Source organism: Orcinus orca, chromosome 15 (genome assembly GCF_937001465.1).
Source record: "Orcinus orca chromosome 15, mOrcOrc1.1, whole genome shotgun sequence".
In the NCBI taxonomy this organism is placed as follows: Eukaryota; Metazoa; Chordata; class Mammalia; order Artiodactyla; family Delphinidae; genus Orcinus; species Orcinus orca.
In genome coordinates this window covers 72035937-72050683 of record NC_064573.1, presented here as the reverse complement: position 1 = coordinate 72050683, position 14747 = coordinate 72035937, and the positions used below count along the sequence as shown (strand labels likewise).

General features: G+C 42.4%; 1 protein-coding gene across 3 annotated transcripts in view; it reads right to left on the bottom strand.

The window, feature by feature from the left end:
• Positions 1–10586, bottom strand: part of MYO1H (myosin IH) — a 48232-nt gene extending 37646 nt beyond the window's left edge. For 2 of the 3 annotated variants that reach the window (XM_033408660.2, XM_033408661.2), the window contains exons 1-5: positions 9152–10582; positions 5909–6024; positions 4386–4584; positions 3339–3419; positions 825–1004 (exon numbers count right to left, since the gene is read on the bottom strand). In XM_033408660.2, coding sequence (XP_033264551.1) covers positions 825–1004; positions 3339–3419; positions 4386–4584; positions 5909–6024; positions 9152–9277 — 702 coding nt within the window. In that variant the 5' untranslated portion in view covers positions 9278–10582. Of the gene's footprint in view, positions 1–824; positions 1005–3338; positions 3420–4385; positions 4585–5908; positions 6025–9151 lie in introns of all 3 variants that reach the window. The other variant, XM_049698386.1, reaches the window with a different exon arrangement.
• Positions 10587–14747: the final 4161 nt, after the last annotated feature.

The window sequence follows — 14747 nt, the reverse complement described above, 5'->3', positions numbered from 1 at the left end:
ATGATGCAGGACGCCTACGCAGAGCATCTATGCAGTGTCCTTACCAAAAATATTTAATCTCAATCTACTGCTCTAGCATCTTCACACTGTTAATTTTATGAAAAGAAGTAAGAGTCTAGATTGAAATAAACATAATAACCGATGCATGATTTTATCTTAGTTGGAAGAAACTGCTATAGATAGTATTTTGAGGACAATGGAAAATTTGACTATGGATTAGTTAGATGATATAAGGAAATTATTGTTAATGTTTAAGGTTCAATATGGCAGCATGGTGTAAGAAAATACTCTTCTTTTTAGAAGCTACATGCTGAATTATTTGTGATGGAAGTGCTATAAAATCGCAAATGGCTTTAAAACGGTTCAGCAGCAGTTAGATGACAGAACAGATATAGCAAAGTGGTAATAATTTTTTAATGTGAGTGAGGCATGTAATGATATTGATCCAACTTTTCTGAAAACTGAAAATGTTTATAATAAAAAAAATTATAAGAAAAAAAAATAACACCACCCTGATGTCCAGGTCTTGCTCTAGACCAATTAAATATGAATCTCTGGAAAGTAGAGCCCAGGCATTTGTGTGTTTCAAAAGCTCCTTGGGTGATTCTAACTTCAGCCAGGACTGAGAACCACTCACCGAGATATTGGTTACTTTACCAAGATGATATACCTGCCAGGTGTAAAAGGAGGGGTCAAGAAACCAATCAGCAGAGTACCTCCACAACGGTAATGAGAAAGTTATTGAACACCCCACAGAAGTCCCCCAAACACCCCTGATCCCGCCCTCCAAAGGGCCACCAGAACCAGGTGCTGGTCTTTCCAACCTGTGAGAGGTATTTATACAGCTGGGGATCTCGCTCAAGTCCCAGGTAAGCAAGGAGCTCCTCTTCTCCACCCTCTAGCAGCTGGTAGAAGATGTGGAAATTCCGCTCACCCTGATTTTGATAGACGACTCGAGACTTCTCTATCAAGTAACTGATGATATGCCCGCCTACAGGAATGCCCTTCAAAAGAGAACAAAAAATTCGGGGGAAAAAACCCCAATAATCAAACCACTCTCTTCCTGGTGTCTTCTGATGAACTGAAATTCTGAATTTGAATCAAGTCTGATCTAACGATCTTCTAGGATTAGTGTTTTCTGGGTTCCGTTTCAAAAAGAGTTTTGCCTACGCCCACGGTCATGAAGATATTTTCTGTGTTTTCGTCTAGAAGCAACTGTTTTACCATTCACGTTTAGGACTATGACCTATCATTATTCAATTTTTGTATATGGGGTGAAGTTGAGGCCAAAGATCTCTTTATCCTCCATATGGATTTCCAGTTGACCAGCACCATTTATTGGAAAGACAATTCTACGTATACTGAATCACAGTGATGCTTTGGTCATAAGTCTGGTGACCATATACGTGAGTGGGGCGGGGGGAGGGGTCTTTCTCAACTCTCTTCTGGTCCATCAGCCTCTTTATATATTCTTGTGCCAACATCACACTGTCTTAATTATTGCTTTAAATAAGCTATCCAATAAAGGGTTTGTGTTCCAGGACATATATAGAACACTTGCAAATCAATAAGGGAAAAAAAAAAGACAGCCCAATTAAAAATGAGCAAAAGACTTTAACATACAAGAGGGTTTTTAAATGACCAACGGGCAAAATTTCATTAAAAATCAGGGAGATACAAATTTAAACTACAGTGAGAAACCACTATACCCCACCAGAATGCCTAAAACTAAAAGGACTGACAATACCAAATGTTGGCAAAAGTGTGGAAAAACCCCGAAACTCTCAATTATAACATTGGGGTAAGAACCCAGCAATGCCACCTCTGGATATATACCCAACATAAAGGAGTGTGCTTATATCTACTAAAAGAGGTACAGAATGTTCACAGCACTATTTGCAATAGCCCCAAATTGGATACAGCCCAAATGTCCAACACAGGAGAACAGATAAATGGTGATAAAAGTCGAGCAATCAAAAAATGAACAATTCCATGCAGCAACATGGTTGAATCTCACAGACATGTTGATTGAAAGAGGCCAAACACAAAAGAGAACAATTGTATAATTCCATTTTTCTGAAGTTCAAGAAGCAGCAAAATTAATCTGTGATTATAGAGGTCAGAACAGCGATCACCTTTGGGAAGGGGGGTATTGTCAGAGACAGGTAGGAGAACCTTCTAGGTGCTAGAAATTTTTATATCTTGATCTGAGTGGTGGTTACACAGGTAGATTCATATGTAAAAATTTATCAAGCTGTATACATGATTTGTGTCCTTTTTACTATGTGTTGAATTTCAATAAAAAGTGAAAAAATATATATTGTTATTAAATTTTTTTCAAAGTCTATGCACACACCACCAGAAACCCATGTTCCAGCCTCTGGGAAACCCTGAGTCAGTCTGTCCTCATCACTACACTGAACACTCAGCCAGTTACTGTTCTCTAGCCTAAGTGTCATTTTGTCACTTGGAATTACATGTCCTTGAGAACTTTGTCTACCCCTCCTACTTGCATTAGCCTCATTTAAACTCTGTGTACAACACAACCACATCCATTCATTATGTGTTGTCTCTGGCTACTTTCACGCTACAAGAGCAGAGTTGAGTAGTTGAGACAGAGGCTGTATGGTCCATAAAGCCTAAAATATTTACTATCTGGCCCTCTCCAAATAAGTTTGCCAACCCATGTCATATAATTATGTACACATAAGCAATATATTGTTTACTTTGGAATGTTTTCAAGTTTTATAAGAAATGGCATCACACTGACACCCAGTACGTTCTCACGACCCGTCTACATTGTGCGTAGCTGGCGTTCACATGCTCTCACTGCCATAAAACATCTCATTGTGTGAGCATCCCGCAATTTGGCCGTTCTCCTGTTGATGGGCATTCAGCTCTCTCGAGATGTGTTGGTTCTTTTCCAGTCCCTTTAGCATCGTGAGCAGTGCTGTTGTGGGCATGTTTGCACATCTGTAGGAGTATCTCCAGGCGGGGAATGGCTCCATCTTAGATTATGTGATTTCAACATCACAAGATGATACACCGTTTTCCAAATGGGCTGTACCAATGTACTCCCCGCCAGCAATGTGTGAGAGTTCCTAATGATCCACATCTTTACCAACACTTGGTATTATCAGACTTCTTAATTTTTGCCCACATAGTAAAATATGTCATCGTGGTCTTTATTTGCATTTCCTAGAACTAGCACTAATCCTGGATTTTTCAACTTTTTGAGCCAATAAATGCCCTTCCTCCCTTAAGGTGCCTTGAGATGGGTTTCCACTGCTGGCAAGTTCAGGGGTCCCCATGAAGCAGTAGTAGGAACGTCAGTGTACCTTAAAGTCAAACTGTATGTCCATGTATTTTCCAAATCTGCTGGAGTTGTCATTCCGGAGTGTTTTGGCATTTCCAAAAGCCTTGGAATACAAAGGGAGGGGAGACTGAACCAAATTGTCATTCACTGCCATTTAAGTCATTCAGTGTCATTCAGTGTCACTTAACGTGTCACTCAATGACATTAAGTGTCATTCAGTGCCGTTTAAGTCATTCGCCATGCTCGTCGAATCCCTGACCCTAACTGACATGCTCACTGGAGGAGGGGAGGGGGCACCAGGAATGAAAGCCATACTTTATCTTCTAAGAAGGAATCACTATTTACAGAGGATTTGATGCCAAATATTGGGGCTGGACCCACAGAAAAGAAGGGAAAAATATCTTCTCCCTAGAATCCAATCTAGGAATAGATTAGAACTGGCCTAAGGAGAGGTAGATAGGACCCTAGGCCCTTGCTGTTCTAGAAGGGCACAGTTATTGGCCCCCATCACCAGACACCTTCCTATATCAAAGATGTAAACTGTTCAGCCCAAAGGTCTACTGGGAAAATCCCTTCAACCATAAACACCTTTTACGCAAAGAGCAACCAAAACACAGGAGAAAATAACGTGTTCAAAATCATCCAGCAAGTCAGTGAATTGCAATAGTAGAAATAATAATCATCAAAAAGATTTTAATTAAACAATAAAAATATTAATGAATAATAAGAGTATTATTTTAGTGCTTACTAATTCTGCTGTGTGGTTTTTATGCATTCATCTTGTTTAATCCTCAAAACCTCTTTAAGAGGTAGGTACTACGAGTAGACCCATTCTCCAGATGGGGAGTGACTGCAGAAGCTTGCTGGTGCATGACTGCCCCAGCGTTAGTCTCCAGGCCTGCTGGACTTCAAGGTCACGCCCTTCAACCACAATACTACCCATGTGATCCACTGCCCTCTTCTTAACTTCCAGACCTGCCCATTTTGACCGACCTCCCCGAACAGAACATTCTTCTTACTTAGTGACCTCCCTGGAACTGCCCTCTCTAGGTCCTCAAAGATCGCTCACCTCCAGCACTGGATTGGAGAGTAGCAGTCTGTCACGGGCTATTTGTAGTGACTCAGTCATTGGGCAGGTCACTGCAAAATACTGGAGAATCTTCTTGGAGGCCTCCGTTTTCCCTGCCCCGCTCTCTCCAGAAATGAGGATGAAGTGGTTATTTAGCTCAGAGCACATCATGCGGTAAGCGTTGTCAGCTATGGCGTAGCTGGGGAAGTAGTGAGACAGAAACGCAAGGAATGGAAGTGACTATAACACTCCTTCCCTTGACTCTGATGCCCACCAGAGCAGAAGGACAAAGTACCCTGCCTCCCAGAAGCCACGTCCAGATTGTGGTACAAGGCACTCAGTTCAGACAGAGAGCAAACCTTCACCATGACCCAGTGACTGATCCCTCACAGAGTTTACTAGATATCAAAACTCTAACAATAGAAGAGTTACAGTGAAGAATTGGGGCAGGAATAAAAAGATTTTTCAAAATTTACCGATTTTTTTTAAAATCTATCAACATTTCTTATAAGAATAAACTACATACTAAGTTACATCCCCAAGAGATGCTCTATTAACTGTAGGTGGAACTAACATTTTGTCTAAATATTGAGTAACTCAATAGATATAACATCTCGTGTTTCCTTCCCTTCAAAACCTAAAGTACTAAGAGTATAGAGACAGGAAGCCAAAAAGATTTGAAAAGCTCTGTGATAACTTTAGGACAAGAGGTAAAACTAGTATAAGGGCTTTATCTACAATATCAGAAACCAAAGCAGGAAGGTCTCCCAAGGGTATAACCTTAGTATGTGGCTGAGTTTGAAAGCTGGGTATTTCAGAAATCACTGGTGGTGCTGAGGCAGAAAGGTTCATAAATGCCTTGGGAGTGGAATAGGCGAATCACCAAGAAAAATGAAGGGAGAACCTAGATAATTAGCCCAGAAGTCGACCAAGGAGGAGAACTGGGAAATTCAGCAAAGCCCAAGTCACATAGAGACCAGGCAGGAAATTGCTTTTCTTATGGGTCTGCAGCCCTGCTAAGTTCCTACCAATGGGCATTCTTCTCAGCTGCCATGACATTCAGGTACCAGGAGAAGGCACTATAGCAATCCATTTCCAAGAGAAGACACCTCTCTGGCCACATTTAGATTTCTCAGGAGTCATACAAAGATTCTACTTCTCATCATATTTAAGCTTAGATTTGATCTGCTGTTGTTTTCCACTCTGTTGAAAGGCAGCAGTTTAAGTGAGATACACAACCTAATGAGCGTGCATCAAGGATGTACATGGTTGGGTGGATGGATAACGGATGGGTAGATGGATGGATGGGGAGATGGATGGGTAGGTAGATGGATGGATGGGTGGATGGATGGGTGGGTAGATGAATGGATGCGGGGGTGAATAGGTGGATGGGTGGGTATGTGCGTGGGTAGATGAATGGATGGATGGGTGGTAGGTGGATGTGTGGGGTGAAGGGAGAAGGGGAAAAAGAGGTAGAAAGCGAGAAAAATACTCCTATTGCTGACCTCATGGGTGCTACTTACACATGCGGTGGCAGTTCAAAGAAATTGACCCCTTGATAAAGTTCCATCTGGCTCACAGTGTAGATTCCAAGCTCCTGGTATGGGTTCACAGACACAAGGAGGGTCCCAATATATGTCTAGAGGAATAGACCAAAGCACTAGTGAGGAATCTCGGGGTGCAAATGGCTACAGTAAAAGACCATCACGTGCTATAATCCCCTTGTGTTCCTTCAGTGCTGGGACTATAACACGATAAATAAGACAGGTGGGGAGGGGGGTCTCTGCTGTCATGGAGCCTACATGGCATAGGCGGGCAGACAAACAGCTGAGGGCCCAAGACGGCTTCAATGAGTGTGCTAAGAAAGGCATACATAGAGTAACGAGTGAGTGAATGACTAAGGAAGGCCACCCAGCTAGTGGGCTTTGGGACGCTTCTCTAAGGAGATGACATCTGAGCGGAGACGTGAAGGATGATGAGCCTGTCATGAAAAATGCAGGCAGGAAGGGCATCTCAGGCTGAGGGGACATGTGTGGCTCTGCATTGGAGGCCAGTGAGGGAGGGGAGACTAGAAAATGGTAGAGAGGATGTTGCGGAGGGTGTGAGTTGAGACCATGCAGGGTGTCAGGAACTGGGGGGTTCATTCCACATGCAATGGATGTCAGAGAGCCCACTCCCCGCTACTGAAATGAAACACTGGCCTGAACTATCACGTAAAAGAGATGACTTTGAGGGTGGACACCATGATCTGATTGATTCATGTTTCACAAAGGTCCTTCTGGTGACTGAGTGAAAGCAGGGCAAGCATATATACCTGCCATCTAAAACTGGGCAAACACTCCCACTACTTGCATTTATTTCTCTAGATCTCATTGTTGGATTCAACTAATATTCAAGTGTTTGAAGTACTTATATTTGTAGTATAGCCACTAAAGAAAGCTTCTTGGAATATGATTATGAATAAAAGTTCTAAGCTCTTATATATAAAAATAAATATTTAGGCTCCTTTAAAAATACATCTGGAGGGCTTCCCTGGTGGCACAGTGGTTGAGCATCCGCCTGCCGATGCAGGGGACACAGGTTTGGGACACGGGTTCGTGCTCGGGTCTGGGAAGATCCCACATGCCGCGGAGCAGCTAGGCCCGTGATCCATGGCTGCTGAGCCTGCGCGGGAGAGGCCACAACAGCGAGAGGCCCGCGTACCGCAAAATATAAACAAACAAACAAAAAAATACATCTGGATCACGGGCTCTAGGTGCGTGGGCTTCAGTAGTTGCGGTGAAGCCCCGCACCGCAATGAAGAGTAGCCCCTGCTCGCTGCAACTAGAGAAAGCCTGCACACAGCAACGAAGACCCAATGCAGCCAAAAATAAATAAGTAAAATAAATAAATTTATTTTTTAAAATCCCAGTATTAAAAAAAAAATACATCTGGTACTCAGATATAGAGAATAAACTAGTGGTTACCAGAGGGGAGAGGTTGGGAGGAGCAAGATATAGGTTTGGGGGTGGGATGTACAAACTATTGGGTGTAAGATAGGTTCAAGGATGTATTGTACAACACGGGGAATAGAGCCAATATTTTGTAAGAACTGTAAACGGAAAGTAACCTTTAAAAATGGTATAGGGCTTCCCTGGTGGCGCAGTGGTTGAGAGTCCGCCTGCTGATGCAGGGGACACAGGTTCGTGCCCCGGTTCGGGAAGATCCCACATGCCGCGCAGCGGCTGGGCCCATGAGCCATGGCCGCTGAGCCTGCGTGTGCGGAGCCTGTGCTCCACAACGGGAGAGGCCACAACAGTGAGAGGCCCGTGTACCGCAAAAATAAATAAATTAAAATGGTATAAAAAATATATCTGGTATTTTCAGATTCTGAGTTTGTTGTTGCTTTTCATTTCAGAGTCTCAAAGACTGGAGGTACTCAAGCCTACATTAAATTATGCTAAAATCACTCCAACTATTGTTTCCAATCTCTAGGACAAAGTCAAACAGAGAACCGGATCACAGATGAGTATTTTGACTAAAACTCTGCATCGCTTCCATCAGTAGAAACCTTCCAAGATAGAACACAGTTTCTGAAATTTACCTGTTCAGACTGGAAACATTTCGTTTATCCATGATGATCCTATCATCCCACTTATACTTCCCCAAACCATACTATTTCTCTTCTGCTTATACATAAACTTATAGATGAAATCTATTTCCACAATTAAAAATGTACACTCTGAGAAACACTTTGCTTGTTTCTTTTGGTAACCTTGGTTTCCACATGTAGACTGTCACGGCACTATTACAAACAAAATAACTATAAGAAAAAAATTTTTTTAATTTTTTAATATTTTTAAACTGCTTCTGATCATCTCATTTACTCTTAGCAAAAGCTAATAAAATTAAACAATAACACACACACATACACACACAGAAACACTGTTGAGTGCACCCTTAAAGGAATTTACCTGAACAGCCACCAATCAAACCAAGGTGGAGTGATAAATGGAGATCTTAATAAAAATTGACCATTAGAAGCAAGGAGACCAACTTGAACAGAGTTCTGGTAAAACACTGCAGTCTTGACCCTTGAAGATTCCTGGGATATGGTGGACATCTCTTATTTTTGCCTGCCTGCCATCAAGTCCCCCTTCTTCCAACAGATTCCTCTGAGAGAACTTCTCCAGCTCTCAGTCCATATCATGAGGTCAGGGGACCACTGGCCTCATCCCTCACCTCTAGAGGTGGGCCTGGGAATAGCCTGGCCAGTCAGAATATTCCTCTACCTATGCGGATTGGTTCAGAGACAGACACATGACCCAACATGGGCCAATCAGAGCCGACCATTCTCCGTCTCCCAGAAGACTTGCTCCCTTCTCAGTAGCAGCTTTAAGAGGATAACGTATCAGCCTGGTTCCACTGGCAGTCACCTCACCACCATGCAGAGAGGCTGCTCCAGAAGGAAACTGACGCAAAAGAAAGCAGAGGGATGGGAAAGAGTCCTCAAGACATCACCCTAGACCCTAGATCTATTTCTGGACCCTGAAGCTACATAGGTTGATAGATTCCCTCTTGCAGCTTAGGCCGATTTAAGTTGGGTCTCTGCCACCAGCAGACATAAAAGTCTTAATTCAAAGAATCAAAGTGTACCTGACAGTGGTCCCTCGACACCCCCCTTTAATGCCTAACCTAATTAGAGTGATACTGTTCACGATCATCGAGACAAGACCAGAAGGGAGCCACCACTCTAGGAAAAACAGCTGAGAAATGGGTTACATTACATAGATGAGGTTCTCGCTGAAACGCTTGCGCAGGTTGTCCAGAAAAGCAGATTCACTGGTGTAGGCATCCAACAGCACAAAATCCTGCACCCCGACCTTGTCCCGGGCAGTCAGCGCGCTTTCCATGTGCAGACGAATGTGCTTCCGCCGCACTTCTTCTTTCTACAGGAAACAGAACATTCCTCAGCAACTCACTTATTCTGTCATTTTTATTGCACGTCTAAAATGGAAATAGCAAGATCCCAAACCCTGGGGATAGCTGAGAGCAGAGATTAAATTATGCTCTCTTCATTAAGCATTTATGATCCAGTTAGGGATACAAGTAATGATAGTAAAAGCAATAACTGTAGTAACAGCGGCTGCTGCCAGGAACTGAGCATTTACTATGTTAGTCACTACACTAAATGCTTGACATGTATTATCTCTCTTGATCCTCATTCTGACCCTATGCTCTTATCATGCCCATTCTACAGGCCAGAAAACTGAGGACAGAGAGGTTATAAAACATGTCCAAGACCTGCCAAAAGGCAGAGCCAGGATATGCACCCAGATAGCCTGGCCCTATAGCCTGCTTTCCTGACCATGATGAACTCACTGAATGTTAGTTGCCTAAACTTCCTATGTAATTCCCAGATGAGTGATGAGAACGTTGGTCAGAAGGAGACTATCTTGTTGCAGAGGAGTATTTCAACATCAACAAAGGACAAACTTGGAGGGTCTCCTCCCAAAGGCTGGGCTTCAGACCTCCCCAGAGGAGGTTGGTGGCAGCCCACTGGATGGTGGAGAATCTTGCTAGGTTACTAAGGCCAGACCAGGCAGCAGAACAACCCTCCCAGGAACAGACGAGCAAAGGGAGCCAGATCACCACTGGGCGGGAGACCTGGTGCTGCCCTGTTTGGGTTGGGAGGGCCGTGGGAAACAGCTCTCCAGGGCTCAGGTAAGCTGAGGCTGGGGGTGTGCAGAGGGAGTGGGGAGCTGCTGTGGGTAGGAGGGCTGGAGTGTGTGATGTCTGTACTGGGAGGACTGTGGCAAGGTGGTGACCAGGCCAGGGCTGCAAAGTCACTAGGGACTCCATGCTCTGGGTACCCAGTCCGTGTATGTCTGCACACCACATCCCACTGTGCAGCTGACAGCAGCTGAAAGGCAAGGAAAAGCAAAACATCACAAAAGGAGCCGTGAGGAGAAACCTTCTGCTATTGCAATGCCCTTCCAGCACCTTCTAGTGACAAAGACTGACATCATGCCCTCTTCAAGGAGAAATGCTTAAGGAGTCCACTTCATTATCCCAGAGCAGGTACAGAAGGGTGAATTTGGATCTGAGAGACAATAAATGGACACCTGGTACATATGGCTGTGCAAAGGTCCTAGAATAGCCGCAACCATCTTGAAAAAGAAAAACAAAGCTAGAGGACTCACACTTCTTTAGATAATCAAGACTGTGTGCCAACTGATTTTTGTCAAAGGTACCAAAACAACTTGGTGCGGAAGAGGAAAATCTTTTCAACCAATGGTGTACAAACAACCAGATATCTATAAGGAAAAACTGCATTTCAACCCCTACATCAGACTACATACATATGTATATTATACAATAAAATATATTGTACAGTATATACATTTATATATGTATACATAAGTATATAGAGTTAATATATATTAATTTGAGATGGATTTTAGATCTAGATATAAATGCAAGATCTGTAAAGCTACTAGGAGAAAATAGAGGGGAATATCTTTGCATCCAGAGAAAGGCAAAATTTTCTTAGGACAGAGGAAGAAATAACTGTAAGAGACAAAAAAAAGAAATTAGAACTTCATCAAATATAAACCTTCTCATCAGAAGATACTGTTAAGAAATGAATCAGCAAGCCATAGACTGTCAAAAAGATGTTCATGAACTAGATACCTGCAAAGGATTTGTATCTAGAATAAAAGACTCCAACAGCTCAGTTTAAAAAAAAGCAAAAAACACAGAAATTGGGCAAAAGACTTGAATGTATGCTTCACAAAGGAAGATAGACAGATGGTCAATAAGCACATAGGAAAGTGCTCAACATCATTAGTAATCAGAGAAACGCACATCAGAACCGCAATGAGATGCCACCAGAAGAGTTCAAATGAAAAAGACTGACGATATCGAACATTCCCAAGATTGTGGAGCAGACAGAACTCTCATACATTGCTGGCAGGAAGGTAAAGCGATGGAATCACTGGGGCAAAGTCTGGCAGTTTCTAATGAAGTTAACCAAACCTCTACCCTTTCATCCAGCAATTCCATTCCTAAGTATTTACACAAGAGCAATGTAGACGTATGTCCACAAAAAGACTGGAACATGAAGGTTTGCATCGAGTTTATTCATGATGGTCCGAAACTGGAAACAATCCAAATTCCTATCAACTGGAGAATGGTTGTGGAACATCTATACAATAGAATGGGTACAGCAATAAAATAGAAATGACAGGTATGCACAATGACACAGACATTATGCTGAGTGAAAGTACTCAGACACAAAAGACTGCATGCTGTATGATTCCATTTATATGAAATTCTAGGACAAGCAAAACTAATCGACAGTGAAAATCACAACAATTGCTGCCTGGTTATGGGGGGACTGCCTGGCCAAGGACATTTTTGGAGTGATGGAAATATACTCTAACTTGAGAGGACTCTGAGTTACATGGGTGTATCTATTTGTCAAGATAAATGGTTACAATGTTGTACGTTATGATACATGTACATTTTGTTTTAAAAAGAACCATAAAAAATAATCAAGTGGGGAGAGGATGGGGAATAGGTAGAGGTAAAAATGATAACAGGATGGCAGAATGTTCATAATTGTTGAAGCCAGGTGATGGGTACAGGAGGGATTATACTCTTCCGTTTACTTTGTACTTGCTTGCAATTTTCCATAATGAAAAGTTTTAAAAAACAAGATCACCACCAGGTGTCTCCCTTCACTAGCTAAATGGAGCTAGAAGGCGCAATCATCTGCTCTTAAGAATGAAGACGATGCATTTAGATCAAACTATATTAGTGATTACAAATATTCCCGTTTTAAATATTTTTTATAAGGGAGGCAGTATAGCATAGTGATGAAGCACAAGGACTTTGGAACATGAGTCTTTCCAGTTTCAAATCCTTGGGAAAGTCTCTTAATCTCTCCAAGCCCCAGTCTGTTTCACGTCTGTAAAATGGAATATAATTGTACCTACTCCATAGGGTTATTGGTTTGAACAGAACCATGGAAAGCTCTTGGGACAGTGCCAGATACAATATCAGCTCTGGGAGTACTGGCTTCTGTCCTCATTAATATTAATAATTCGATTATTAGAAACAAGACCATAATAAAGCAAAAAAGAAATCCGCTGGTAAGTAGTCAACCAGCCCCATATTAAATTAGGAGTGGGCTGGAGTCTGAAGTAATCTCTGGAGCTGTACCCACAAATATTACTGCAGCTGGACCTCTGTGGGTGGAGGGTGCAGAGATTGTAACAAAGTTTCTTTCTTATTCCAGTCCTAGAGATGGGAGCCGCAGCATGCTTACAGGAGTGAGTCTTGCAGTCAGCCCCAGCGCCTTATGCGACCTTCCAGCCCAAAGAGATTTGAGGAAACCTCTTAGATTAAGGAATGTGACAATAATTTTAACTTGCAAGGGCCAAAGCACAGTCTGTCCATGTCAGCCTGGAGTTTTGTTCGTCGCAGTATTTCAGTTCTAATATCTGGATTTCTTTCATCTAGTTTGTTTCAAAATACCTTTAGAAGGGTGTGAACAAGCTAGAGGAGCCTAATGATATTGACAAGAACGGTCAGAAGGATAAATATTGGAGCAGAAAGGGGAACAGTAATAAAGAAATGGAAGGATTTCAGCTTTGACCAAAAAGAAGACGATTAAGAGACTTTATCAAGAAGAGAACATTAACACCATAAATGACCAGATAAGAGGGAAATTAAAGAGTGAGAGGTCTTTACTATACCTATGAAAGAACTCCATCTTTGGGGTGATAAAACTGTAGTAGATACCACCGCGCAAACACACACAGCAGTGATCACAAACTCTGCTACCTAAAGAGCAGGTACTGGGATTCAGTCAAGCTGCAGGTGGCCGGGACTCACTTAAGACTAGGGAGTGAATGGCCATCTGTGTGCAGCCACTGCTCGGTTTGGGCTGGTTGACGGATATACGGCTTGTGTTGCCAAACCTTTCAATTCCTTAAGAAAAGTTTAAAACGTAGAATTTTATGTAAAGTCCTATAGCATGTATTTAACCTCATGGGACACTAGTTTGCAAGCTCTGCAGCAGACACTGCAAAATAGAGCAATCCACCCTTTGTCTTGGATGGTTTAGGTGTTTCACTCATCTGAAGGCAAGGGATTCAATGAGATGCTCCCAACGGGACCACTGTTTTGGAAGCATCATGTTGTCAATGGTGATCTGATCATATCACCTTCTACACAATCTACTGCTCGACCCAGTGTGTCCGGGGATGGAGGGCAGTGGGGGAGGTGGGCACAATGTGAATAAAGATGGTGAGAAGCTTTGGTAGCAACAGAAATGCCTGCCAGATGTTCCATGGGCTGCCCCACATTTCCCCTTGCAGTTAGGTCGTGTCACATAACTACTTCTAGACAACAGGTTGTGAAGAGAAGTGACATTTGTGCCAGACCCTTTAGTGGGTTATTAGGACTCCTTCAGTGCTGCAATGATTGAGAACTTCTCTCATTGAATGCATGAGCCACAAAACCAAAGTAGCCTAGATTCCCGAGTCATCACATAGAGAAGTTCTAAAGAATCATCCAGACCCTAGTAGAATTTGTGAACACAAGAAATAAACTTCTGTTATGGTAAACTTCTGAGAGTTGGGGGGCTGTTTGTTACTGTAGCCTAAGGCTGCTTAACCTGACTAATACAGATGCCAAAAGGCTTTTCCATTGGTAGAATAGCAGTCTGAATATGAACCACAGCTCTTGCATGTTAAACTCAGCCAACAGGTTTGGCTACTATCCTTAAGCTTGGAAAATGAGAAGGAGGCATTTTTTTAAGGGAGAAAATAAGCCCTAGAGTTGTAGCTTTTGAATTTTATTTTATACTTCAGAACAGCTTTGTTCAAGGTAAGTCATAAGAAACCTCAATATACAAAATTAAAAAGCAGAGCCTTTCTGATTAAGGTGGAAGGGAAAGTCTCCTTGGAAGAGAGTCTGAGGAGCCCTGAGGGCAAAGGAGAGTTTGCAAACCCCTGCATGTCCCCTGTATCATGTTCGCCAATCTTCATTATTTGATGACTTCCTTTACATTTATAGTCATATCAGTATACCACCAGTACTATTTTTTACCTCAAATGTTTCCTTAAAGAGCTTTTTTCCTGTAAATATATACAGTTAAAGTTTTATTATGAAAAAATGTTCACACACAAAAGTATCAAACGCATACCAAACCCAATGTACCCATTACTCAGCCTCAACAAATACCAACCGACGGCCCCTCTTACTTCAGCTATGCCTCACCACTCCTCCCGACACTGGAGGGATTCCTTCAAGGTAAGTCACAGATACCATATCACTATCTATAAATATTTCAGTAGGTATCTCTAAAAGGTA